Source organism: Canis lupus, chromosome 1 (assembly GCF_003254725.2).
Source record: "Canis lupus dingo isolate Sandy chromosome 1, ASM325472v2, whole genome shotgun sequence".
Taxonomy (NCBI): domain Eukaryota; kingdom Metazoa; phylum Chordata; class Mammalia; order Carnivora; family Canidae; genus Canis; species Canis lupus.
In genome coordinates, this window is record NC_064243.1 from 731,891 (window position 1) to 759,430 (window position 27,540).

The 27,540-nt window shown below is 54.1% G+C and overlaps 1 protein-coding gene across 8 annotated transcripts in view; it reads right to left on the reverse strand.

Annotated features, from left to right (window-relative positions):
- The window catches only part of CTDP1 (CTD phosphatase subunit 1), a 59,175-nt gene that overhangs the window by 19,429 nt on the left and 12,206 nt on the right, over positions 1 to 27,540 (reverse strand). For 5 of the 8 annotated variants that reach the window (XM_025421937.3, XM_025421936.2, XM_049111576.1 and 2 more), the window contains exons 4-11: positions 26,693 to 26,821; positions 24,356 to 24,506; positions 22,337 to 22,427; positions 20,006 to 20,172; positions 18,273 to 19,247; positions 16,412 to 16,553; positions 15,690 to 15,893; positions 6,293 to 6,452 (exon numbers count right to left, since the gene is read on the reverse strand). In XM_025421937.3, the coding sequence (XP_025277722.1) occupies positions 6,293 to 6,452; positions 15,690 to 15,893; positions 16,412 to 16,553; positions 18,273 to 19,247; positions 20,006 to 20,172; positions 22,337 to 22,427; positions 24,356 to 24,506; positions 26,693 to 26,821 (2,019 nt within the window). Of the gene's footprint in view, positions 1 to 6,292; positions 6,453 to 8,568; positions 8,711 to 15,689; positions 15,894 to 16,411; positions 16,554 to 18,272; positions 19,248 to 20,005; positions 20,173 to 22,336; positions 22,428 to 24,355; positions 24,507 to 26,692; positions 26,822 to 27,540 lie in introns of those variants that run through there. The other 3 variants (XM_049111584.1, XM_049111587.1, XM_049111589.1) reach the window with 3 other exon arrangements.

The following is a 27,540-nucleotide window of genomic DNA, read 5'->3' on the forward strand; positions in this document are numbered from 1 at the left end:
CGTGCGCCCTGTCCGTGTGGCCCTGACCGGAGATCTGCTCTCTGGACATGCACACGAGAGCCCCTGCTGCTCAGGGCCTTCTTCAGACCCAAGCCCGCTCTCCAAGGCTTGCTGTAGTCGTGGGGAAAAGGGAGCTAGGAGGACACATGGAGTGTAGACAAGGTCACGCTGCTTTCCTGAAATTCTACGACTGGCCAGACAGGTCTGTAGCATCAGAAACCTGTAAATTTATGCCTGTGACCAAGTTCTAGTGGTTTCCAGTCGTCATTCGTCCAAGTCTCTGCCCCATGGCGATGTCCTGCCCCTGTCTGGGGATGCCAACGACACACACGTCGAAGCTTGGATCCTGAGCTGGACGTCCTGCACGTCCTCAGGGTGGTTTCTGCAGCCTCCACTTCAGCAGGGGCGTGTCGGGCGATTGTCAGCGACTTGGGTGAGCGTGTCTGTCTCAGTTCCGAAATTCCCGCTGCTTGTGCCTCATCACATGCAGTTCTCTCTGCCCAGGGAGCACAGCCACTGGCTGTGGCTGCTCCTGCAGCGCTGGTCTCAGAACCCTGCCGTCAAGGGTGGTCAGATCGGGCCTGGACAGTTCCCATGTCACACCCTCTCAGAACCTCTGGAGAACGCGGGTGTTTGTTTCAGCAGGCGGCCAGCCTGGCTTGGGACGGGCGGGTAAGACCACACTCTGCTTCACTGTGTGCAGCGCCATGGTGCCATCTGTTCCACGTTTGTTTATGGAGTAAGCCTGAGGCTTGGGTCAGCCCCTGCACAGAATTGGGGTGCTCCCTGAGCTGCTGCACGGTACTGAGGCAGAGAGGCAGAGAAAGGGACCTCCGTCCTCTCTGGGCCGCAGGCTCCTGCCCGCAGAGCCTCCATGTCTTGGGTGCCTGCCCACAGTGGCTACACAGCTTCACGACAGGGGCTGGCCCAGAGCAGAGCTGGCAAGAGACGTCCCCACCTCCGTGAGGCCCAGAACTGGGTGCAGGAGAAGGGCCAGGAAACCCACCACCATGCACATTCTGCCGTCCCTGCCACACCCACACTGACTGAAATTTCAGGGACCTGTCTGCTCGTTGGTTCTTTCTGAAATTCTCTCTCTTTTTTTTTTTTTTTTTAAGTAAGCTATAGGTCCAACATGGGGTTCGAACTCATGACCCTGAGGTCAAGAGTCATGTGCTCTATGGACTGAGCCAGCCAGGTGCCCCTGCGGCCGTGCTTTTCCCATCCTGAGGGCTTTAGCTGCAGGCTCGGGGAGGCTGTGGGGGGAGCCCCCGGGCGGCACGCAGGTTGGCGCTGCTTTGCTTTTCTCCCAACTGTGATGTTTCCCTGCATATCAACACATGTGAGGCGAACGGCTTGCTGGGTCTCTGGATTACTTACGCTAACACTCCACTTACTGAGTCCAGGCACACACTCTGTTTTTATACGATATTAACCTTTTCACTTTCAGAACAGATTGTTGTCGGCTTTAACATGAAAGGGAGAACCACAGCCCACACATCTCACCACAAAAACTGCTCAGCAGTCTCGGAACAAACACAGTGAGTACTCCACTCTGTGCTTTTCTTGTGTTTTGCCTAAAAAGTAAACACACGTGAATAACCCTGATCCATGAAAACACTGTGGTGTTAACAATAAAACCCACCACCTCTGGGAGGTGACACCTGGTGAAGAATCACACAGGGTCGAAGACTCTATTAACCCTAAGAACCATAATTTGGGCAAAACATTATGAACGTGTTTTGAACAGTAACAAACAACCCTGACCCAGAAGCACGAACTCAAACAGTGCTGCAGCCACACCTGTGCTACCCACTGTCCCCAAAGCTGGGTCCATGGTAGCTTCTGGAATATACTTGCTTTGTCTCAACATCTTGAAGCCAATAGAAAATGTGCCTGTTTTATTCTGAATATAATTGCAAAACAGTGTTTGCTGCCAGATGGGGTAGACCTGCCGTCAGGGCCAGGAGAAGCAGCTCTGCGAAGATGCTCCCAATGCAGGAGTCCTACACTGAATGCAGCACATGGGAGGGTGCACATGGTAGGGTGTGGTACCAGGCTGAAATCAGTCCTGGCGGCTTCCCAGCCCCAGGCGGACCCTTCCAGAGCCAGTACTCTGAATGAGACTGTTCATGTGGATAGACTCTCGGGGCCATGTGGCTCCCTGAGGTGCTCTGGTTAGCTCATACGGGATCACCTGTGAGTCTCCAGACAGCAGCACCCCTGCCTGAGGCCCCACTTCCTCCCAAGAAAGGTATCACCCCAGGGAGGCAGGAAACCAGGGGTGAGCTCACCATGCTTACAGATAGCGCTTACTCATCAGAAACAAACCTATCAATTCAACAGAACTGAAGCGTCCATACAACAAAATAAGGCTTCCCATCTCGCACATGATGGTGGAAATGGAACCTGCTGCCCACGGTGTGAACATATGGGCTGGCGCCCCCATCACTTCTGTCTGAACCATGGCAGATGCTGAGGTCACGGCGCTCACCTGCGTGTGAGCCATGGTACGTGAAGTACAACCATCTGGCACTGACGTGATTAAACAAATAATCACAGCAGACGTGCGTACATAGCAGTCCCTCCCTTATCCGTGGGGCACATGGCCAAAGCCCTGGGGACGCCTGAACCTTATCCATGTGCATCTGGGGAAAGGTTACCAGTAACTGGTGCTGAAACAGAGCGACCCCAACGACGTGCCATTAACATGTGTGGACATGGCCGCTCTCAGAGCATCGTACCACATCTCACCACGTGGCCTGGCTCCTCCTCCTCCTACAGGGACACGAAGGGGCCAACGATGTGGGCATGTGATTCACTGTCAGGCTGCCACTGACCTTCTGACTGCAAGGGACCTGACCCCAAGGCATGGCTGGCCGCAGTTAGCCAAGCCCGCAGAATGGAGCCATGCACAGGGACTGTGGTGGTGGGCGGGCTCTCTGTCTTGGACCCTAGTTTGGTGGATGTGGATCTGCAATGCCTGGGGCACAAAGACAATAGGCTAAGGCAGGCCACACAGCCCCTAGGGTACCTGTCACCAGTGAGCGGTGCCTCCAGTGACACGAGCTGAGCTGTGTTTAGAGAACCCTGGCAGCTGAACAAAGGAGGGACAGAAATGAAGGGGGGGTGTAGGGTGGGGGCTGTGGGGTGGGGGCTATCTGCTGGGGGCTAGGAGAGGTGTCTGGGCCCAGACAAAGGGCCTCTGACAGACATGCTCTGGACACCCCAGCTGTGGAGTACCTGTCAATGCTGACTGCAGCCGGAGGAGGCAGATTGAAAAATTCCAACTACGGTAGGTATGGAGTGATTGTCCAGGGGCCATGGGGGACCATAAGTCAGAACACGACACAGGGGAGCACAGGGGGGACGGGGGACACGGCACAGGGGAGCACAGGGGGACATCAGAACACAGCAAGGGGAGCACTGGGGGACATCAGGACACAGCACAGGGGAGCACGAGGGAGATGGGGTACACAGCACAGGGGAGCATGGGGGGGGACATCAGGACACGGCACAGAGGAGCACAGAGGGGGACATCAGAACAGCACAGGAGAGCACGGGGGAGTATGGGGGGGACGGAGGACATGGCACAGGGGAGCACGGGGGGATGTCAGGACACAGCACAAGGGAGCACAGGGGAGCATGGGGGGGGGGACAGGGGAGCACATGGCACAGGGAAGCATGGGGCAGCATGGGGACCTCCTTAGTAACATAGGTCAGGAGCTCATGTTGCTCCATCCTATTCCCAGGACCCCTCATTACTGTGCTGAAAGAGAGCCCCTGCTGTGTCCCGAATCATGCTGGGTGTCCTGAGGTAGATTTCCAACTCCTAGAACTTAACTGCATTTGAAATAGATGTTTTTGGCAGATCCACCACTGAAGGAGCTCATACAGAAAACATTTTGTTATCCAATTAAATGTTCTTGATAAATCCAACAAATGAATGCAGAAAAGTGGCCCCTTAAGTCTGCAATGTGTACACATCTACAGAATCCAGGACTCTGGAAAAGCAATCCACCCAAATAGCCACCAAGGGACATGAGCCACCAGAAAATGAGCAGTCCGACATGTCACCAGTGCACCATGGCCCCTTTCTATCGCAGCGCGCTCCAGGTTTTGGACACTTCCTGGGATTCTTTTCCAAGGTTCCAAAATTTCCTATGAGCCTCACCCTCCTTTCCTTCTGCTCTGGTGAACGACCTCAGGGTCACCGCCCTGCAGACTGGGGCGCTCTCTGAATGTTGCATGTGGAGCATGATTGTCCTACTCCCTCCTTTTAGGATTCTGCTCCTGGTCCAGAGCTGTGTGAGTGTGGCACACCTCGTGAGACAGCAAAGTGGATGCAAGACTGCGTCACTTCTTCAAGCTCACAGGGCAGGGGCCCCAGACCAGTGTCATAGAGGCTGTGTGTCTGCTCTCCAGCACTCCGCAGGGACGAGAAGCATCTCTTGCCACCTGGACCACGGTGCTCTAACAACCTCTCTGGGCATGTGGGCATGGTCCATGGCATCTTCTGACACCTGGGTGTTCCTCCTGTCAGGACACGCTCTGTCCAGGTCGTCCCCATGTAACCTGACACGAAGCTCCTCTGAGACCACCCACCACTGCTGCGCCTCCAGGTGATCCGCACCTAGCAGCCAAGTGCACAGCACTGCCAGGTGTTACTAAGTTCTTAGGAAGATGGACTGTTTGTCCAGTCTCGGCCACTTGCCGTAGCTCCTGGGGACCCTTTCTGCTCCAAACAGAACTGCAGATGGGAGGGACACCACAATACATGTGTGAGGCCATGCGTGTTTGCGTCCCTGCCTCTCAGCTTCCAATTTTAAACCCTGTAGTCTGTGGCCCACCATGCTTCCCAAGAACCAGGAATCTAGGAGGAGGGGCTGGGGTGGAGGGTTGGCGGCTGCTGCCACTGGCCAGGACACCAGTGTCAGTGGCCTCCCTGGTAGGGCTGACAGGACCCGGACCTCTATTCTTGCACCACTGACAGCACAGCACAGCGCTCGCCAGATCCACAGTCTAAGGCTGCTCTGGCCTTCCATACCTCTTGTGGTCGAGGAGCCAGATGGAAGGCTTGAAGGCTTATTTTTATTCCTCAGAGTGATGAAAAGTTGCATTTAATGCTTTTAGTTCACAGATTCCAAAACCCTCTGACGTGGAACAAGTAACAAAATCAGGGTTGCCACCTGACACACTGGAATGTGTGTCTGCAAGATGGGCAGGAGGGCAGGGAGGCAGGTGCAGGCAGCCCTCCTCCCTGGGCCCTGTGGGGCCAGCCACTTCCTCAGACAGAAAGAAGTAGCCCTGTGGAAATGTTTTTGGAGAAAACATTTTTATGAAACAAAAACCAGCACACATACTTGCGAGATGTTAAAAAAATGGCACAGAAAGGAACCCAAGCCCATCTGCAAACAGGGTTTGACTGTCATAAGGTCAATGCGCATCTTGCTGGTTAAGTTTGTGCTGAGGATAACCACTGACGTTTTCCTGCTGCTGCTGAAAATAGACCGCAACGTGTTCTGCTCTGTATGCGTCCTCCCAGCGGTGGCGGTGGACATGGAGCGTGGTGCTGGAGCAGAAAGCAAGGCCGCCATGGCACCAGCCAGTGCACAGCTTCTGTCCCAGGCAGAGGCTGGCTGGGAGTGCCCAGGAGGTGCCATATTCGCTTGGATGCATGAGGTGGTTTTCTGCACTAACCCCCGGTGAACCAACGGAGAGCCCCACAGGGAGGACCTCTTTGTCAGGGGCGCTGACCTAGGCAGGGCATGAGGGACTTGGGACAGGCTAACATGTGAGCTGCTGTCATCTCTGAAGGTGACTCGGAGACAGACAACAGGCTGACTTACAAAAATATCTGCAGCTCTGTGTGATTTGGTTCTCAAAGAAAATCCAGGGCCTCATTATCCTTATTCTCACCACTAAGCATATGAAGAAACAAAACCCCACTGATGAGCCCTAAAACTATTTAGTGGAGGAGCTAAGATCCTACAGTGGGCTGCCGGCCGTGACTTGGGTGGGCGGCCGTTGAGGGTGTCCCACTGGGCAGCACAGGCCGCCGGCAGCCCTGGCCCCACCCGCCCGAGGCCGGACCCTCGCCAATGACGGAGACGAGGTCTTGGCCGTCGGCCCCACTGGCGAGTCGCGGTTGGGCTTTCCAGCGCTGCCGATGCCCCGACGCATCACTCAAGGCCGCCGCATGTCTTGGTGGAAGCGTCCCTGGGACACCAAGGGCGGTGCGTGAGTACGGTCGCCGCCCTGCCCCCGGCGCGCTGGCGCCCGCGGGCCTCACCTCTTTGTCCATACTCTCTAAGTCCTCCTTACACAGCGTGTACAGCGGCATTGTCTCTGACATGCTGGGCTGTCGCTTCCGTCCACTGGGGCCGGGCTGCTCTCCAGGTCGGCTATCTGGCAGCTCTTGCGCAAGCATCTGCCGCGGCGGCTGAACCACTCTGAAATGAACGTCATAGGTCCCACATGAGGAAAGTCACTTTGATGGACTCCTGACTCTTGGAGCAGGCACACAAACATACACAAACACAGCATTTTAGTTATAGGAGCCACCGTGGTCGACAGCAGCACACGCGCCTGCTCAGAGCAGAGGCTTGGCATCGCCGCAACCTTGCCCCTGGAAGCGAACACCTACCTTCTCCTGCTGGCATAGCACCGCTGCACTGGGTCCCTTAGTTTTATAACCAAGGGCAAAAAGTGAAGCGCTAACGAACAATTTCCTAGAAAGCCGTAAGACTTTTTTAAAGATTTTATTTATGAATATTCTTGAATAACATGAGAGACAGAAAGAGAGACAGAGGGATGCAGAGACACAGGCAGAGGGAGAAGCAGGCCCCATGTAGGGAGCCTGACGTGGGACTCCATCCTGGAACTTCGGGATCACGCCCCGAGCCAAAGGCAGACACTTCACTGCTGAACTACCCGGGCATCCCGAAAGCTGTAAGACTTGTAAAACAAGGCCAACAAACCTTTCTGTCTGTGCTCTGCGGAACCAAGAGAAGGTGCCCAGGGCTGAAGCCAGCCAGCTGTCCGCCGGAGGCAGGGGGTACCTCTCGGGATGGCATGCGCACAGTTCTGGGAAATGGTCAAACATTAACACGACAAACCGGCGAGCGTTATCATAGTGCTCTGCCCTGGGGCCTGTCCCAGGCGGGGCGCCCTCCACGCACATGGCCTCTGCGTCCACCCCGAGCAGCTGTCCCCCGCAGTGGCTTGCTGGGCTCGGAGTCTGCCCCACACCTCTGGCCCCACGGTCGTGGCCGGCCACTAGCACCCTCCCTGAGACATGGATGCTGATGCACGAAAACCTCAGGATTCTGAGAAAACATGGGGGTTTTATGTCCAAACTCCAAAAGTGAAGAGCAGCAGCCGTGCTAGCAGCTGTGTACCCTCTGTCAAAGTGACACCTTCCCTGACATCTGTGAGGGACCAGCACCCTGTGCTCCGCAGGGACACCACTACACCCGCTGACCGGCGGCCCCGATGTGGGAAAACAGCAGGTTCCTGAAGAACAAGGATGTCAGTCTTCCTTCAGAAAAGTGGGCTCAGTTCTAACCACAACCTGAAACGTGTGGACAGGGAACCCCTAGGGGCGGCTTCATCTCACAGAACGCTGCATCAGCCACCATATCGAGGGCCCCTATGTCCCTTCACCAATGACACAGCACACTGGAGGCCACAGAATTTCTTCTTGTTTCCACCAAGGGGCAGAGGCAGCAGCCAGAGCCACAATCGCAGAACAAGCCGCTCTTCTCCTTGACTGCTTGTCCACTTGGCAAACAAGCTATTTCATTAAAGCTGTGTTACTGTGTTAACACATAACAGCTTATTGTTACTGTGAATGGCATGACGGAGGTCCCAGATGGTTCGGCTCCCAGTTCCCGCATTCGGCAGGGGGACTCTGGGGCAGCAAACCCCCAGGGCAAGAGCCCCTGCCCCGACACCAGGCTGCTTGCGCAGCTCCTCCAAACGGGACCATCCCTCCAAGAGGAAGTAAACCACAAAGAGATTCACTGTCTACTCTGAATCCCAAAGTTGACAACCATCCCAGGCAGGCAGGGGGGCCTTGGGGGCTCACTCTGAGACCCAGAGAAACACAGAGGACTGACAGAAGAGGGAGGGCAGGAAGAGGAGTGGGTAACACAGAACACTAACAGGCAGACATGGAGCCCCAAGGGCAGCCTGCTCTCTCCAGTCAGTGCTCTGCTGTAGGCCACCACCACAAGCTATGTCCCCCAGGCAGAGTCCTTGGGAGACCATGGCAGGTGGGGCCCAGACAAGCACCTCACCTGCAGTAATGAGGCCCCGCTACAGGCTGGGAGGTGTGAGTCAGATGTTCACCTTCACCCCGTGGTAACATGGACATCCCTCCCCCACGTCGGCGGTGACCCCGGGGGGCAGCCGGAGCCCCCACGGCCTGGCAGCAGCAGTGACACCCATACAGGTGCCAACGGAGGCTGAGTGTAGACGTGGACATCTCCCCGTGCGCGAATGGGCCACGGTGTGTCCACCTCAGAGAAGCCCAGCACCCGGTGGGAATAAGGCCCCGACTCTCACCATGTGATGTGAAGACGTCGGGCTTCAATGGAAAATCACGCGTCCTACCGAAAACCAGGAAGGCCCCCGGCTAAATGAGAAGGGCGGTGGGGAATGGCCACTCTGGGATCCAACGCGATGGTGAAGCATGCCTACACAAGGACTGCAAGCACATGTGACATAGGTAAGAAAACCCAGTGAAAAAGCAGAAGCTATTGGGGATCCCTGGGTGGCTTGGCAGTTTAGTACCTGCCTTCTGCCCGGGGCATGATCCTGGGGTCCCAGGATCAAGTCCTGCATTGGGCTCCCTGCATTGGAGCCTGCTTCTCCCTCTGCCTATGTCTCTGTCTCTCTCATGAACGAATAAATAAAATCTTAAAAAAAAAAAAAAAAAAAAAGGAGAAGAAGAAGAAACAGAAGCTACGAAGAGCCAAGCAGAAGCTTCAGAACGGAAAACATTTTCATAGCCTCAATTTGAAAAAAACAGGTGGGATGGGCTCAACTTCATAATGGAGAGGACAGAGAACGTGGGGCGTGACAAGAATTGCTCCACCTGAACAACGGGGAAAAGGGAGACTGGAAAGGGAAGAAGCACGTGCTTTCTGAACACATGAGAGGACAGGATTCGATATTTGCGTCCCCGATCCCAGGAGGAGAAACAGGAAAAGTCCTCACAGAACTAGGGCTACAAATGTCCTAAATGTGGTGAAAGACATTCAACTTTCTGATTCAAAATGTTGGGTGAAACCAAAAATGATATACCCCCAAACCCACGCTAGGACACGTCATCAAGTTTATTCTTCAAGACAAAGACAAAAGCCTTGAAAACTGTGAGAAAAAGGTTCCTTGACCTACAAGAGAAGTAAAATTCCAGTGACAGGCCAAAGAGGAAACACCAACTGATATCACTAACAGATAAAGCATCTGAGAAATTTAATACCCAGTCAGGATACAAACTTCCCAAAAATCAGGAAGAGGGGGAAACTCCTCCAACTTGGTAAAGAGCATCAAGAGAAAACCTAGAGCCAACATCCTATTGAAAGTGAAAAATGCAATGTTTTCACCTTAAAATCAAGAAAAGACAAAAATGTTTTTAGATCAAGGGAACAGACGGGAACCCAGAACTGACCCGCACAGATGTACGTACCCGTGACACCTGACTCGGGCACCGAAGTGATGGACCGAGATGCCTTTTCAGCAAACAGGGTGGGGCAGAACCCACCTCCAACCCAAAACTCTCACACCTTGTGTGAAAACTCAGAATGGATCATGGCCTTAAATATAAAATGTAAAAGCTATGAAGCTTTTAGAACAAGACATGAGAGGAAACCGCTAGGATCTAGGAGCACACAAAGACTTCAGACTTGACGCCAAATGCGTATTCAACGAAACTGCTAAGCAGAACCTAATTCATCAAAATCAAACACTTTTGCTTTGCCCAACTCTGTAATGATGATGGAAAGCTACAGAATAAGAAAGTACCTTCCAGCCACACCATCCACAAAGAAACAGCACCTACATAAAAAACGTCAAACTCCACCAACCATCCAGCTTGGAAACGGCAGAGATACGCAAGACACTTCGCTGCGGGGGTGCAGAGAAAGGGGGTCTGTTACAAAATCAGGCCCACACCCTGCATACAGTGGTCCCACCACTGGGCACTGGACTGCACAAGTGCACGCAGCGGCAGGCCTATGTCTGTGTTGGCCCATGGCAGGCCACACCCAGGTGTCCTCTGGGGGTTCCCCTGGCACAACGCTGCTCGGCCGTGGGAGGTGGAACTGCAGACAGAGGGCCAGCAGTGGGCTGAGTGGCGGCCACGGACTACAAAAGCCTGTGAGCAGGGCACTGACCGAAGGCCAGGAGGGGCCAGGAGGGGGTGATTCTGTGTCCCCGAACCCCTGGTGGGGAGGCTGGCCTGCAGGTCTGCACACTGCTATGGCCCAGCAACCTGGGGGAAGGGCACACGGGATCTCTCTCCGACTGCTCACATCTGCCTGCAACCTCAAAATAGAACTCGTAATTAAAAAAACGCACAAACATTCACAGCTAATGGCATATAGTAACCATGAGGTAAAGAATCAGAATCCTGAACTCTGTCCTTGCGGGGAAGCAAGCTCAGGCTGACAGTGTGGTGAGTTCCTGTGCCTCCCCGGGGTCCTGGATGCTCCACTGCCCACCCCCGGACCAGGACCAGGACCAGGACCAGGACCAGGACCAGGACCATCCTGAGGTCACTGCATGGTGAAGCCCGAGGTTTGGGCCTGGTCCTGTCCCTCCCAGCTTTACCCCCCAAGTGGGTGAGGTGTGTGGTTCCCCTCTCTTCCTTCTCTCACAGAGAAGTGCCCTCGTGCAAGCACCGGGACAGCCCCCAGGGAGCCAGCACCCCCGCCCAGAACGAGAAACACCAAAGTCAGAAAGACAGACACTCACGGTTCTCTGGGCCTCTTAAGTCAGACAAGCACACGAAGGGCATCAGTGCTCTCTGCCCCAGGCACCCTGTCACAATGGGGCCTACCCAGGGTTCCGGGGTCAGAATGGGGCTGTGCCAGCACCGCCAGGCTCTACTTACTGCAGCCCTCGGCATGCAGGAGCAGGGGGACCAGAGCCTCGAGGGGCAGCTGGCACAGACCTTGCAGCCTGCGGTTCCCAGGACATACCAGTGTGGACACCTCACATCTGTGAGGGCTGATGGTGCAAACAGAGGTGGCCTGGAGGTGCCTGGGTGGCGGCATGTGGACAGGTGGATTAGGGACACGGGTGCAGGGTACAACATGAAATCAAATAAATAGGAGCTCTCGCTCCAAACAGAAAGGGGGCCCTTACTCTGCCGCAATGATGAATTGCAGGGGGTCTTTCCGCCTATTCAGGCACCCATAAGAGTGTGCCCCAGGCCCTGTCCTCTTTTCTCTCAGTCCTGGACTGCTGCGGGGACAGGGGCCGCCCCTTTTGCATACATGGGTCATTTCTTTCGCTAGTTTTAGAACAGAGAGTTTCCTACACACAAGTCAGGAAGGAGATGACGCCTACCATCACAGTGGCGGGTTATTTGGAATGAGCCTCAGATGGCCCTGACGGGATAACCACTAGCCTGAGTTCATCGACGGTGCTAACATCCTCTGTATGCCTATGCAGCCTGGCAACAAGTCAATGAGTATTTTGGTGGAAATCATACTTCTAAGCTCACAACAAACAAACAAACAAACAAACAAACAACAAAAATTGCATCAGAGCCACCTCCAAATAAACTACCATGCAAGTGTGTGATTTCCTCCAAAAAGACGGAGCTGAAAAGCTTGTTATTCTGTTTTCTCAAGCCGCCGTGCCACTATTCACAATAATCATACACATTTCTGAGCAAAGAGGTGGTAATCTGCTGTGAGTGTTCTATGTAAGGGCAGCACTCAGCTGTGTTCCAGGGAGCCTACCACTGCAAGTGTTTCCAGACTACTACTCCCCTCCGCACTGTACAAACTCCTGACCTACTGCCACTTACTCCAGGCAAGCCTGGAGCATCTTTGAACCCAAGTTCTAAACATTCCAGATGTTTGTTCTTTATGCTTAAGAGAATTAACTCAAAGATTGGTGATCTAACTTTCAGTAGTAAAAAAAGCAGATTCTCAAAAGCAGGAATCGCTCACATAAACGTCTGCACAGCACTGATTTTGTGATGGCTTTCGGTGACATAAGGTGACTGTAAGCTGACTTTAGTGCTCTGAGCATGCTGGGGTTTTAACGCACAGCTTCACGCACAGAGAGAATCCGAACCACATGATGGTCACGACAGCAGCACAGAGCCTCACAGAGGAGGATCTAGTCCCCGTGACGGAAGCCCATGTCATAAACCGCAGCACCGCTTCCCTCTCAGGCTGTCTGGGCCATGAGCATGGCACGGTGGCCTTGGGTGGGCTGCCAACTCTAGTCGATGAGCACAGACATGAGGGAGGGCTGTCTGCCCCACGATGACTTACGGAGGATGGCTGGGCCATCAGACCCAGTACCTGAGTCAGAAGCCCCAGATTCACTGCAGCCCCCGACCCCTGTCCCACAGTCCATGGTCCCCCTAAACCTGACCTGGGGCCACCATCCATCCACCCAGGGTGCAGGGACAGCATAGCACCCCTTGCTACCCTTCATGGCTCGGCTGCCTTGGCTGAGCCTGGCCTTGGGGACCCCCACATAGAGGGTCACAGCGCTGTCCATGTGAGACAACAAGAAACCAGGGGACCCTCCTTGGGATGCTCCCCTCACCCCAACTGTATAAACACTTCTCCACAAGAACCATGAAGTGAGGAAGGAGGTCACCACAGCACCCCTCAAGCCAGGGGTCCAGATGTCCACCTCCCGCCCACAACAGCACCTCTTCCCAGCATCCCACGAGCGTCTTGTACAAGCAGGAGCCACGACTCAGGAGGAACCGGGCAGCATCCCTGCAGGCCACCAGGGCTCCCACCAGCCCATCCCCCGGCAGTGTCATCCCCCGGCAGTGTCATCCCCCGTCAGTGTCACAGAGGCTCCGCCCAGGACACCACCAATGGAGCCGAGCTTGCCTAGGCTCAGCATAGGACAAGCTGCACAAACCAGCTCTTCCAGCAGGAGGGACACGTGGCCCACTTCACCAGCACCACGGGAACGGCAAGCCATACTCCCAGCCTCTGCCTGGCTCAGCACCTCATCTCTGCGCACCCTGGCCTGAACCGTCTGTAGCTACAAGGGCTTTCTCAAGCAGCTGTCCCCGTGCACCTGCCAGCACCTGAGAAGTCAACTCTCACCTGGCCTGCGGTGACCCTCTTCCCTCTTGTCGCCATCACCCCCTCCACCTCCTCCATGGCTCACATCCTGCCAGGGGACCCAGACACTGCCCACCTTCCCGTGCACGCACGCCGTCCACATGGCACCTGCTGCTGCCTCTTAATGTTCACCTCTGTCCACGGCCTGAGAGGTCTCAACAGCCTACTCTTTCTTACTCAGGTGATTGTGCCCTCTTCAAAGGTCATAACCCTGCTGTACTTCTAGCAATTAAAACAACCTGCTATCATCCTTCTGCTACGTGTAAATACATTTGAGATATAAACTTGGCTTGTATCACATAGTAGCATCTAATACCTAAAAGTATTGTAATTGTGCTTTGTTAACATCAGCATTAATATTACCAGTTAATAACATAAAATGTATATTCTCACGCTATATGTACAAAACAGGTTTTCTCTCTCTTTTTTTTAATTCTTTAGTTGTTTTTAGGTCATCTCTGCACTCAACATCAAGATCAAATTCATAATCTGAGATCGAGTTGCATGTTCTACTGAGCCAGTTAGATGCCCCTTCTCCTTGTTTTTTTAAAAACCTAACTACCATGCGCTCACCTAGTTTTCTACTATCCAGCCTGTATCACAGGTTATGGGACCTGAGGATCTGTTTCTGTTTTGGAGAAATTCCAGAGATGAAGTACCCACATTGATCTGCCCCCGCCCTGGGACTGCGTACCGGTCCCAGCTCCTCCTCATTTCTGTTTCCAGACTGCACGGTTTTTTTTTTTTAAAGATTTTATTTATTTATTCATGATAGAGAGAGAGAGAGAGACAGGCAGAGACACAGGCAAAGGAAGAAGAAGCAGACTCCATGCAGGGAGCCCGATGTGGGACTCGATCCCAGGTCTCCAGGATCATGCCCCGGGCTGAAGGCTGCACTAAACCACTGAGCCAACCGGGCTGCCCGTCTGCACATTTTCTACTGTCTTCCAGTTAATCTTAGATTGGGATTTTTCAGTTCTGGAACATGCTTCTGTTGAGGCTACAAGCCTCTGCTGAAACCCTCTACCTCTCCCCCATTTGCCTGTCCCACATCATTGAGCAGTTACTCGAAAGGCCCTGCCCACTTCTCTGGGACTCTGTCCCAAGCCCCAGCCTGGCTTCACTCCACCCAAGCCGGGCCTAGGAGAACGAGTCCAATAAAAGGTGTGCCATGTGCCACAGCCACACTTCAGGGGTGCGCTCTGAGGGGCATAGGTCAAGGGGGTAGGCAAACATCTACACTCAAGCAGACTGAGTGCCCATGTCCTGTGCCTGACGGTCAGCACTGAGGTCACTGCCTAGGAGCGGTCTGCCAGCTGTTCTGGCCTCCCCGTTCCTGCCCAGCTCTCTCCCCCGGAGCATCTGTTCACATCTGCCTCTATCTGGATAGCATCCCAGGTGCTGGGTTGGGGCGAGGCTCCCCTCATGCTGCCCTGGCCACCAAGAGCCCAGAGAAGCCAGCTGTCCATCCCCAACAGCTCCAGGGCTATAGGTTCCTCACACTGCCGTGGCAGCCTCCGGCGAATTGGTGCCAGATACCTGTGTAACAGCCCCTGACACATACTTTGTCAGAATCACCTCTACAACCTCCATTAATTGTGACCTTGCCTCCACTTGGGCCCAGTGCCCACCCAGACCTCATGGGAGTGGCTCCCTTGGCCTGCTGCCTCCATTGACCTGGTCCAACACCTCACTCCCCAGAGCCTGGAGATGCGCATGTCCCTGTGGGTCCCTGGGGCAGCACTTTGCCACCCTGCCCATCCACGGGCTCCCTTTAAACACAGTGTGCTCAGAACTGGGGTAAGCTCACCATCTTACACAACATTTCAGCAATAAAAATGAACATTCGTAACATAGAGAACGTGTCCTGTAATAAACGTCTACACGTCTTTAGAGTAAGAGGGTAGAAGGCAGGACTGACCCAGCGAGGGCTCTCTCTCTCTCATGTTCCTGTTTCCAAGCAGCCACTGCCAGGCCCTCCCTCAGTCTGATCTGGGCCAGAAGTGGACGGGGTGCCAGGAGTGGCCCAGCTGGCTCCTCCTCTTCCTGGGGTGTGTGTGCACCCATCTACACACCAAGTGCCTCCTCAGAGACAGCAATGGGTAAGTATGAGCACGTGAGCATGCCTGGCACATGCAGAACATCTCTCAGGCTGGAGCCCAGCCCTACCTGTTCCAGTGTTGGGGACCAAGACAGCACAGAATGTGCAAGAGGCCCGACACCTAAGTGGGTAAGGCCAGCCCCAACTTCATGTCCCACCATCATAGCCTCTGGTCTGCTCTCAGTGACCATGGCAGCGTGAAGCGCTCGTGGGCACCCCTCTGCTGCATGACAACTCGCAGGCGCATGTACCTGAAGGAGGAGTGCTCCGTGTGCACCGCCAGGGAGCCAGGGGGCCCAGGGCCCACAGCACCTTTCCGGATGAGCTTGCCCGTATTGGCGTCATAGATGCGAACTTCCGGCCCTGGTTGGGTCCTGGGGTGGACGGGCGTCGGGTGGAACAAGGCAGTGGGAAGTGCACCCTGCCTGTCAGGAAAGGCTGCTGGGCCGTCTTCTCTGTGGGACCAGAACAAGAGCTGTGAGAAAGTGTGGAACAGGCTCAGGCCCAGCTGAAGGGCTGCAGATCAAGAGAGCAGACTGCTGCATGCCCATCCTGGAACCTCAGCCCGAGTCTGCGATCACTGCCTCTCTGCTTCGGAATCTTAACCCTGAATACAAGGTCCGAACTCTGATAACAGGAAGAGTTTTCTGAAGCTGTTCCCGAAAAAACAGGCGGCTCTCCCCGCAAACACACAGAGCAGGCCTTTCCCATAGCTCCACCTTGACCTCTTAGGCTCTGAGCACCCCTCGCTCTGGTCACTGTCTCCCGGCCACCAGCACCCCACAAAGCCTCAACATCGTTCCTGATGCTGCTCTAGGCCAGGAAGGAAATGCAGGCAAGCCAAGCCTTGCTGCTAAGCCCATTTGGCATAACTGGGAAAAAAAGCAACTGAGATGGGGGTGACGTTTTGGGACAGTCTGGGGGTGGGAGTAGCCATGGTAATGGGAAGGCAGGTAGCAGGCGAGGTGCTCACCTCTGCGCTCGGCCATAGTCGTCCCTGAGAGGGAAGAGCTGCTCCTCCACCCTGTCCCAGCGCTCCAGGCAGCTCCATAGCCAGTCGGGGTTGACCACATGCAGCTGCCCACACTCCTGGGCCTGGCGCACCTTCTCTGTGCCTGCAGAGAAATGACCTCCATCACTCCAGCCTGGGCCACAGGCATGTGGCAGCTGTGAACTGTTGAGTCGGGCTCTGAACCCTGCCTGAAACTGGAGACTTCATGGTGTCATGGGGCGGGGGGGGGGGGGGGGGGGGCGGCGGGGTCGAGATCTGATGGAAGGCCACAGGGAGGGCAGGGATCTGACAACCACAGCACACCAACCAGCAGTCGCCCGTCCATTTCTGTGGGCAATTCCCATGGCCTGTGCCCTGCAAACAACTGCTTGGGACGTCTTCCCCATGACCACATGCTCAGCATGTGCAAAGGCTCCGTCACTGCTGTGGGCTCAGAATGCTGCACAGGTGCCTCTCCCGGTGCATCCTGTCTTGGTTTCTCTGCTGGATGCTCAGGGCCCCACCTAGCCCCATCTGCCAAGGTCACCTGGTTACCACACTGTTACAGCCAGCTGACTCCTGAAAGGACGGTGGCCACAGTGGAGCCCAGGCAGGAGGCACCCTCAGGCTGGGCTATAAGCAGGCCGAGCAGAGGATGGGAGTGAGGCCTGGGTGTGCCCCTGGTGTGCACATGTCTATGTCCTTGGGAAGACTCTTTAACAGCTGGTGAGGACCCCTGTCCCACCTACTGCAAGTGTAGACTGCACTGTGCTGTGAGCAGGGGGGCAAAGGTCAGGCCAGCTACTGGCACTGTCAGTGGTGGGACTGGGCAGAGGGGAGGACAAGGGGCTGGGCACCCAGGCCGGGGTCCGAAGCCACAGGTAGAGGGGTGAGCCTGGCCACTCCTTCCCTGTGCCCCAGGCTCAGCACATGTGGAATTGCCTGAGTGTTGCCACAAGCTTGCATCTGTCTTCCAGTGAGAGTCTGCCCACATTTCACACCAACATGAAGCTTCTATTTGTTCCTTTATGCAAAAGGCACGTGGGACGTGATACACGTGGGATCAGGGTGAGGAGGCAGTGTCCTGGAAGGCCTGGCTCGGCAGGTGCATGCCTGGGAGGAGCAGGGCCGGGAGCAGCCAGGGACGGGCTGTGTCTAGGAAACACCGCACCACTGCTTGTGAGGACCACTTAAAAACAGTAATTGCTTAGTTTTTTGTTTTCCTAGCAATACTGTCTTAAGTGTTTGTTCCCGATCTGCCAGTTCCTAGGGGGCTGTTTTCTTGGCTGAAATTCCAAGATTTCGGGGGGGGGGGAGGGGCTTTCCTGCAATGACTTCAGTCTTACTTTCATAGCTTCAACCATTTAGGACGTATCTGGTTCCAGCTGGAACCTTCATGCTCAGCCCCCAAGTCAGAGGCTCAGCTGACAACCTCCTGGGTATCTGGGCTCCAACACGAACTCCCCACCCTGCTCTGCACCCAACCATGTGCACCTCCGACTCCAGGCGGAGGAGACTGACGACACAGAGCACATGGCAGCAGCACATTAACAAACCCAAAGGTGCCGCGCCCATGCTGAGTGATGCCCATGGACAGCACCCGCCCAGCACTTGCCCACACAGACCCCCACACAGGCAGACACAGAAGTCACAACGTCACCAACATATAATCATGAGGGGACGCTCACAAGGATGATGCTTATGAAAACTGCAAAAGTGGAACAAGTAGCCATGCCCTCTCAGAGCCGCCGTGTCAGGTGGTGCAGATCCACCCTGCCGGGAGGTCTTCTCTGTGTCCTCCCCACCTAGGCAAGAAGGAGAGTGGGGGCACCGGTGCACTTACCTGCACGTGCCGCGATCAGGTGGGTGGCCCTGTCGGGGTTGTCGGGGTCCAGCACTAGCTGAGTGAGGATCTTGGCTCCAAGGGCCGTGGCATGGTAATGCTCCCGTGTCTTCTCGATCGGAAAATTTGTTGGGTGTAGCCCACTAAATATTATGGCAACGTCTGCCAGCACTCTGCTCTTGAGCTCTGGGACGATCTTCCTTATGTCGGGGGCTTCCTGGCTGTCCCCACGGAGGTACCGGTCATATTTGGCATAGTAGTCGGAATGCACTCGGGCAAGGATCTCCTCCAGGTAGACCAGGTGGTCGTCCTCGTCCCCGTCGTCCTCGTCATCTTCCTCTTCCTCCACGCTCTGGTCCAGAGACTCGCCCGCCGTGATGCCCGACTGCTCGCTGTTCTGCGACTCCGTCTCGGCTTCCTTCCTGTCCGCGGAGCCACCGGCCAGCCCACATAGGCCATCCCGCTCGCCCTCCTCCTGCGCATCTGGGGCTGACTCTGCACATGGACTCACTCCTGTGGGCCTCTCCCCTCCTGGGCCAGAGGGGCCGCCCCGCTGTGCCGCCTTTCCTGCATCTCGTGCTCCTTGAGGCCTTTCCAGGCTTTTCCCCTCCCCGCTTTCACCATCAGATGACTGGGCGTCTGATTCGCTGTCGCTGGAGAGGTCAAAGTCCAGGTCACCACTGGCCGTGCCCTGAGCAGGTCGCTTTTCCGGCAATGTCCGACCATGCTGCTGAGCACAGGCGGGGGGCCCCTTGCCATCAGCCAAGGGGCCACGGGTGGTGGGCCGGGCTCCTCTCTCCTCCTCCTGCCCAGGCAGGGGCCAGTCCCCTCGTGGAGAGGCGCCCCCATTGAGCTCCCTCATGGGCTTCCCAAGGCCATTACTTTGCTCAACCCCAGAAACCTGCCGTCCTTCCTCGATCTCCCTGATGGACGGAGCTTGTTCTGGGCCATCAGCACCTCTTGAAGACTGATTTACTGCAGGTGTGCACAAAACAAAGGGTGACTGTTACATAACATCCAACATGAACCCCCTTCTCCCATCCCCTGTGTTTGTCTCTAGACCTGGGCTCAGCAAACTGCAGCTGTGAAGGCAAATGTTTAGGTTTCTGGCCACAGATGGTCACTCTGTTTTGGTTTTCACAACTGGTTAAAATGTGTACAGGACGCTCTAGGCTCCCATGCTGTGGGTGGACACCCTGCGGGAGGCCTCGTGACTACAGCAGTCACTGTAGGCTTCAAACATCGTGTCTACAAACTAAAGATCATCAGAAACACTTCACACCAAAACTTTACATTTTCTTCAGACAGACTCTGGCTTCACACTTGTCCAATAGGTTAAGCTGTGTGGCTCCCTGTAGGCTCTGGGCCAACGCACAGTGCCAACCACCAGCTTGCTGGAGCTGCTCCACCCCACAGCTCACGCTTTCCAAGGATCACGATGGCCAAATTCCCAATGTCCTGCTTATCTTTTAAGAGAAACCAGTATGACAGGGAGGATTCAAATATAATGAATTAAGCTAATTCTTTCATCTTTATTCAATTGGGAAAACACTTAGATCAATACTATTTAAAAAGAAAACCCCAAGTGAGAACCAAACGTTGTGCTTTTCGTTATTTTATCATGAACACAGACAGGCAGCTCTGTAAGTACTGAAATACAAAGGAACAGAAACAAAGTGAGCCTTTGATGGCAGCTGCCAACAGGGGCTGCTGGGCAATAGGCCTTCACCCACCTTTCCTTCTTGCCTGGGACTCCCGAGACCCAGAGGGAGCGTTGATGTCTCCTATGCCCTGGAAGTAGACGTATTTCTTCACGGTGATCAGATTGGGGGCAAACTTCCAGACATCTTCTCGATCATCAATGATGCAGACCATTGAGTCTCCACAGGGAAAGAGATTTCTAGAAGTAAAAACATACCCGAACTAGCATATTTTGCAAGAAAATAATCTGTTAGAAGTCATGACAATCTTTTCCAGGCAGCAAGCAGATTATGGATTAGACAGAAACAGATGGGAATGACACCGAGGGACTTTGTTTAGCTCATATTTAAACTCTCAAAGTTTCCAGACAAAGCAATGTTAAAATAACTCAGCTTTCTCCACTGTCTCTGATACTCCTTAAGGCAGGAACCAGCACATGTTCCTTATGGAGCCACAGTGTGGAGTTTAGAGTGTGGGGGCTGTGTCCACGTTCTGGGAAGCTGGCACACAAATGGTCGTGTCCCAGGACATTTACAAATACAGGTGACAAGCCTGTGAGCCAGTCTGCAGACTTCTGCTTCACAGCTGAGGGTTTTCAGGTAATGGGGGGGAAGAGACATGACCATATATCTCCACCGTGAGAAATAAACCATGGTTTCCTGCAGTGCACCTACATGCTCTCAAGTCCAAGAATGCTATTAGAATATACAGAGTCAGCAGAAACATTAGCGAGGGTTCGCCATGGGACAGACGCAGGCACGCTCTGTTACCCGCACACAGGCTTGTAAATTCTATTTCTATCTACAATTCTGGGATTCAGACAGGCTGGTAGCATTCAAAATTCAAAACCGATTTCTTGGGATCCCTGGGTGGCGCAGCGGTTTGGCGCCTGCCTTTGGCCCAGGGCGCGATCCTGGAGACCCGGGATCGAATCCCACATCGGGCTCCCGGTGCATGGAGCCTGCTTCTCCCTCTGCCTATGTCTCTGCCTCTCTCTCTTTCTCTCTCTGTGACTATCATAAATAAATAAAAATTAAAAAAAAAACAAAAAACAAAAAAAACAAAACCGATTTCTTCTTGGATCTGGAAATAACCCTGGGAGGACTGCCGGCCCCTGCTGAGTCCCCTAGTCGCTAATGGCTCCAACTACCCAGGAAAACATGTTCATGTGTCCAAAATTAGTATCTCCTGAGTCTGTTTCCCACAGGTAAATAAAAGGCAGCTAAAATAACTTGCACAGTCGAAACTTTCTGGCATATTGACTCCAGATGAGGGAGATAAAAACTAGGAAGAGCCCCATTGCCTGTACCTATACAAGCCATATCACCTGTGCCTGCCGGGGAACAGGCCGCTCCCCTCTGGCGTTCTCACTGGGGGGTAGGTAGCTTCTCCCTGAATCTATCACTAGATGGATCTGTCTTCATCACTGATCACCGTGACAGTAACTAGGACACACGAGGTTGGTTTCTGAAGCAAGTACTTTCACGTTCTCCTCTGGGTTCCTACGGCCTTGTGTGCCCACATCCTAAATCTGAAACAGGAAACGCTGGACAAGGACGACCAACACCAGCCAAAGCCAGGGCCCCAGTGTAACTGCCCAAATATCCTCAGGGACCAACGTGCATGAAAACAAGTGTACCCTACGGGAGGGAGGGAGTGTGTGTGGGGAGATGGATGGACTGACTACCTTTCTGGGTAGAAATGGGAAAGTTCCTTGCACAGAGTGAAGAAATTTCCAAACATGTACAAGAGCCTGTGGATTGGGGGTGGGAGCACCCTACTGTGAAAGCAGGGCAGGCAGGGGCAGCGGGTGCTGGACAGGAATGTAATCAGGGGCAGATGGGATGGTGACAGATCTGGGAGTGAGCCAGTAGGATTAGTGCATGCACACTCCTAGGGAAACAACCATGAGACACCAGCACCAAGCTCTTGGAGGAGCTCTGGGTCCCTTTGCTCGTCACCTCCCACTCTGCCCTGCCCCAGCCCTGATCTCAGCACCCCTTCCTCAGACCCTGGGGGAGCCCACCGCTGCCTGGATGCTTGGGGATCTGAAGGGGAAGAGGCTGGGCGACAAGACAGGAGGGTTTCTGAGCGCTGTGAAGATAAAGCCAGAAGCAGGAAGAATAAACACAGAAGGGGATGCCTGGGGGGCTCAGTGGTTGAGCGTTTGCCTTTGGCTCAGGGTGTCACCCCGGGGTCCTAGGATCAAGTCCCCCACCAGGCTCCCCCCATAGGGAGCCTGCTTCTCCCTCTCCCTATGTCTCTCATGAATAAGATCTTAAAAAAAAAAAAAAAGTAAACAGAATTACTGGATTGCCAGCCTGATGCACTTTCTGCCTCAATGAACACAGCCAAGTACGTACCTGAGGTTCCCTGTTTTAGAAAACGGGTCAATACATTCGTCCCTTGATAATATTCGATGAGAAAAAAGCTTCTTTTCAGGGTCTAAAAAGCCTTTGAAAAGAAAACAGAACAATGGTGAGACATATGACCAGCTGATATTTTCCCCCAGGGAGCTTGCAGTCTTGGGCAATGGACACATAAGCACATGATTTCTGCCCAGCATGTTCCATGAGGGGCTCTGGTTGCCAGTGCATGCAGCTTCCCTATGCCTTTGGCTGTCTGCACCAGGCACCTGGGCAGCCTGTCTCCCTCACAGACATGTTTACCATGTTCCCTGGAGATCTTTTTATGGTTCGTCCTGTTGGCTCTGTGAACGCACGGCTGTCAGGTGGCACGCTGAGCAGGGAAGCCTCCCGTCCCCCTCCTCCAGGGCCACCTCTGGTGTTCACATCTGTGGGGCCCCCAACCCCCATCATCAGCAGGTGCTAACAGAGAACACGCACTCTGAGGGGAAATATTCCCAACATACGTTCCCCTAAATAAACACACGGATCCCATACTGACGCTGATGCCACTGGGCAGCTAAACCTGAAGCTCACTCACAGAATTGTCTCTACAATAAAATAAACGAAAAGCACCCCAGGCTCTTCATCGTTCTAACAAAAATAGGACTATCAAAACTTATACTAAAAATACACGTTCTGTGAAAATGACAACTTTCAAAACAAAGTGGACAGAAAGAGGAATCTGTAGAAACCATGGCAGGGCCTCCAGCTGCCCTGTCAACAATCACATCCACCCCTGGCACCAAGCTCAATTCTCCTGTCAGTGACCTGCCCTCTGAAGGCCCACCCAACTCACAGCCCCGTGGGGCACTTGTCCTGGGGGCCATCGGCTTCCTCCCAAATCTACTATGTGCGACGCTGTGGCCAACGCTGGAGGCGGCCACCTGGTGGCTGTGGGACCCCTGGCCTGCCATGTGTCTGGACAATGTAGGGACATGAGGATCCTAAGGTACAAAGCACAGCCTGAAAGGGGGAGGAGGCAGACCGCCCAAGGGCCCCTGGGAATGTCCTCTCAACCTCCAGGGGCACCCCACCCTGGCCCTCCTATCAGAATCAGTGGTATCTTCACTACCCTGTAGGCCCTGTTGACCGAGATTCAGAGACGCCACGGCTCTGGAGGCGAAGGCCCAAGTCACCCGGCGGCCAGGAGGCAAAGCCCAAAGGGTGCACACGAGTTCCATGGAGTGGTGACACCATGTTCAAATCACATTCCCAGCAGCCGCTCGACAAAGGCAAATACAGTGACTTCAGTTACACAACAAGGGAACCTTGACGCACGGGTGTCTTGCTCAGGATTAAAATTTCCTACAAAGGTTACATGTTAAATGGGGATTCAAAAGAACGTTTCCATTGACAAACGTCAGGACTAACCTGCAAAAACACTTCTACTTAGAAGTACTTAATCTGGCCACCCCGTAAGAAAGAAGGAGGTGCCGGGACCACACTGTAATGCAGGCACCAACGTCCACAGATAGAGTGGACCAGAGCCCAGCGGCGGTCCCTGGGTGGAGCCGCCGCAGTGTGCAATGCCTTGTGGCCCAGGAAGGCCTGTGCACACACGCCACACCAGTGTGGCCAGCCCAGAGCCATCACATTATTCACTCACAAACGAGATGTGTGCTGCCTGCACTTGAGGGGTTAAGGACGGACACTAGCAATGTGGCTCCAGGGGCACTTCCAAACCAATTAATAAAAAAACTTTAAGCTCAGAGAGCCAGTTTCTATTCTTCTGCCTACTTGCTGTCCTGAGCAACTTTCAAACGGGCTTGCAGTGTGCTCCTCACCAGAGCCCAAGTGGCCCACCCATCTGGGGAAGCAATAGCTCGCTCTGAGACGGAGTCAACTTTGGCAGAGCTGGATTTTCCCCTCCATCTTTAAGGGTGTCACCAAAAGAAAGAAATAACCCAAACCCATATGGACAACGTGCAGTTAACTCACGACTGAGGACGGGTGACTAAGGACAGGACCACCCACCTGCAATGGTGTGGGCATACAGCCGGCTCCCAAAGGTGAAGACATGAAGCTCGTACAGCCTGGCAATCTTCTCCAGGAACTCCCTGCAGTGGGGACGCACGCGGGTGTGCAGCATTGGCTCGCCCCGGCCCAGCTGGAAGTGGAAGATGCCCTGGAAGGACACACATGTCTGGTGAGAAGGCAGGAGCCCCCCACAAGACCCCTCCAGACAGTGCCCCCCACGGTAATTACCGTCAGGGCGGCCTCCCACCCATGGGACTTTCACATAACCAACACCCCAGAAACCACCTACGAGGACTGTACCACCTTAGTTGGTTCGGGACAACTAAGGGACCCCATTATCACAGGCTGCAGCGATGTCACCAGATCTTTGTGCTATTTTGTCTGTGGCCTTTTTCTATAAGGGATAAAGCAAGTGTCCCTGAGTGAAGACATGCGTGTCTCCGGTTCCTCAAACACTAACCCCTGTGGAGTAGCAGAGCCACAGCAGGTGAGACCCACTGAAGGGACAAACCACGCAACTTAGTCTAGATCACTGACTGTTTCAAGATGCAGGTTAACTTACAAACACAGCACCAAAGCTGACGTAGTATTCGAAAGCCCCATAAGTAGACACGGAACATTAGTAATACCAACCTGCTAAGATGCGATTAATACATGAATTAGTTTACTTTCCTAAGGAAGCTAAACTTTGATCTTCTTAATCCTGTTTAACATTAATTTCCTTGGTAAAAACACTCTGAACCAAAAAAAAAAAAAATAAAGTAAGTGACCTTGGTCCTAATTAACTTTTTAATAGCCCTACTCTAGTCAAACCTGGCAGCATATGTTAAAACATCTGTTAGTGTAGAATTCTAGAATCACATTCCCCTATTCCACAGGTGCAACAGAAACATCCTTACAAACACAAGTCTGGATCTCTAAAGTTGGGAGTTAAATGCATCTTTCTAGATGTCACTGGCAGGTGGGTGAGCACCTGAGTGCCAGTGGGAGCCCAATGGGAGCCAGGCCTGCGGGTGAGCCGTGAGCAGAGGGGAGAATGGAACCCACCATGGCCAGCTGAAGCTGAGGCCTGTCCACACAGGCGGGGGCGGGGGCGGGGGTCTTCAGCTTGTAGATCACACAAGCTGAGGAAACAGGCACGTCACAACCAGTCCAAATGTTAATGAAACTAATTAAAAGTGCCAACTTCAAAGGCACAACAAAAACCCCAGCCAGTTGTGAAATAGACACATGGCCACATACGTGCGGCAAGTATCTCTTTACACAGAGTCCCCCTGACTCTCAGACACTCAGGAAGCAGAACAGCTGTTAGGAATGAAATGACCTCCTGTCGCTCCCACACATGATCTCCCGATATGACAAACAGCGCACACAGCTTTTAGGGAGACAGGACTAAACCTCAGCGAGAATGAATCCATGGCACTCTGCAGCTCTGAGAGGAGCCCCTGCCGCCTGCAGTGTGCGGTGAGGGAGGAGACCCCCAGTGCCTGCGGGACTGAGGGAGAGGGTCCACATGGATGCTGCACTGCCGAGGCTCTTTACGAAGCCAAACTTCCTGCAGGCCATGTTAGTAACACAACCCTGAGACACACCGCTTCCACCAGATGCTGGGCCCAAACCTCTCCTGTTCCTATGTCCCCAGCCACGGGCCTGGCCTTGGCACTCTCCTCAGAGGCCTTCCTACAGGCTCTGCCATAGTTAAGAACCGCTAACCGCAGATGCTGACAACCTGACCTCTGACACAGTCTACGCATCGATGGCCCAACAGCTAAGAATTCTACAAACCGAGGGCTCCCGTGTTGGCAAGGCCTCATTAGTCCATGACAGGATCGGCCAGTCCAGCCTTCAGAGAGCCATGTGTCAATGGGCACTATTACATGCCTCCTGAAGGTGCCTGAAGAAATCTGGCTTCTCAGGGTCCATGTCATACAAAGAGGTGGGACGTGGCAACAGTTTTAACTGAGATAAGGGTCCATTCTCGACCCTTTACTTTTCTCTGAAAACTTCATTTCCCTGGAGAACCCTAGCCTTCATTTGCCCTCTCTTGAGTGCAGATCCAGGACCCACCTGTACCCCTACCCTCAATGCTTCAGAGATTCCTAGAGGTTCCTAATGCCAGCTCCTTGTCCCCACCCAGACTGTGTCTCCTTGGCTGCCAACACCACTGCCTGCCGCTGGGCCTCAAGGCTTCCAGGTCCTGAACCCTAAAGGGAGCCAGGAGGCGAGAGCATGCTTTGATGCCTCCCAGTGAGACCCAGCTTGGGGAAACCACCCCAGACACATGGGCCTTGGGCTCCGGCCCCTCCTCACCAGCCCAGCCCAGGAAGCGCTCACTTTGTTCGACATCTGCTGGCAGTGCTGCTCGGTCGTGTGGATCAGCGTCTGGTCCAAGTCCACCATGAGCACCAGCTTTCTGTTTCGATGTAGACGCTGCTGGTCTTCCCTTCCCAGCTGCTCAGCTTGCTGAAGTTAAAATAAAAAGGAAGATTCTGACGTGAGTATATCTGGACCCAAAACCAAATCCAATTTTGTTCGTCAAACAAACGCAGTTGAGGTGTTGGCCACTGCCCTCCGCACCACGCCAGCAGCCCCACCGCGCTCACACAGCACAGGGAGCCACACGGCCTGCTCCATGGCCACCCAAGCTGCTTCTGTTTGGTCCCAACTACTGAAGACATGATTTGTGATCTAATTCTATAACGTAACATGTTAACTCATGAAAAAGGAGATGAAAAGAAAGCTGTGTCCATAAAGGTTTGATGGGATGCCACGAGCTGTAAAATGGAGGGAGGAGGGCAGCCAACTGAGGAGCAACAGGCAGGTGGCAGGGGTGTGGCACACCTCTCGCCATGCTTGGAGGCACCACCCCCCGTGGGACAGACCCAGGGGGTTCCTGGAGATGGCGGGCACGCAGTGGCGTCTGGGGCCAGCGCGGGGCCAGCACAGAGCCTCCTCCGGGAAGGGGCCTTGGGCTGCGCATTGCTTATGCCTCCTTGGCTCAGTTCCTATTTTTATAGACAAACCCTTGGTCCTGATCAGCCAGCCATAGGACTGCAACGTCCAGCCCTGGGAGGGCTGTGCACACAGGCCAGCGATAATCTGTCATGGCAGCAACAATGGGGGACACTTTCTTCTCTTTTTATCTGACTTCTCAGTTCTGTCTGTCTCACTCACTCACACGG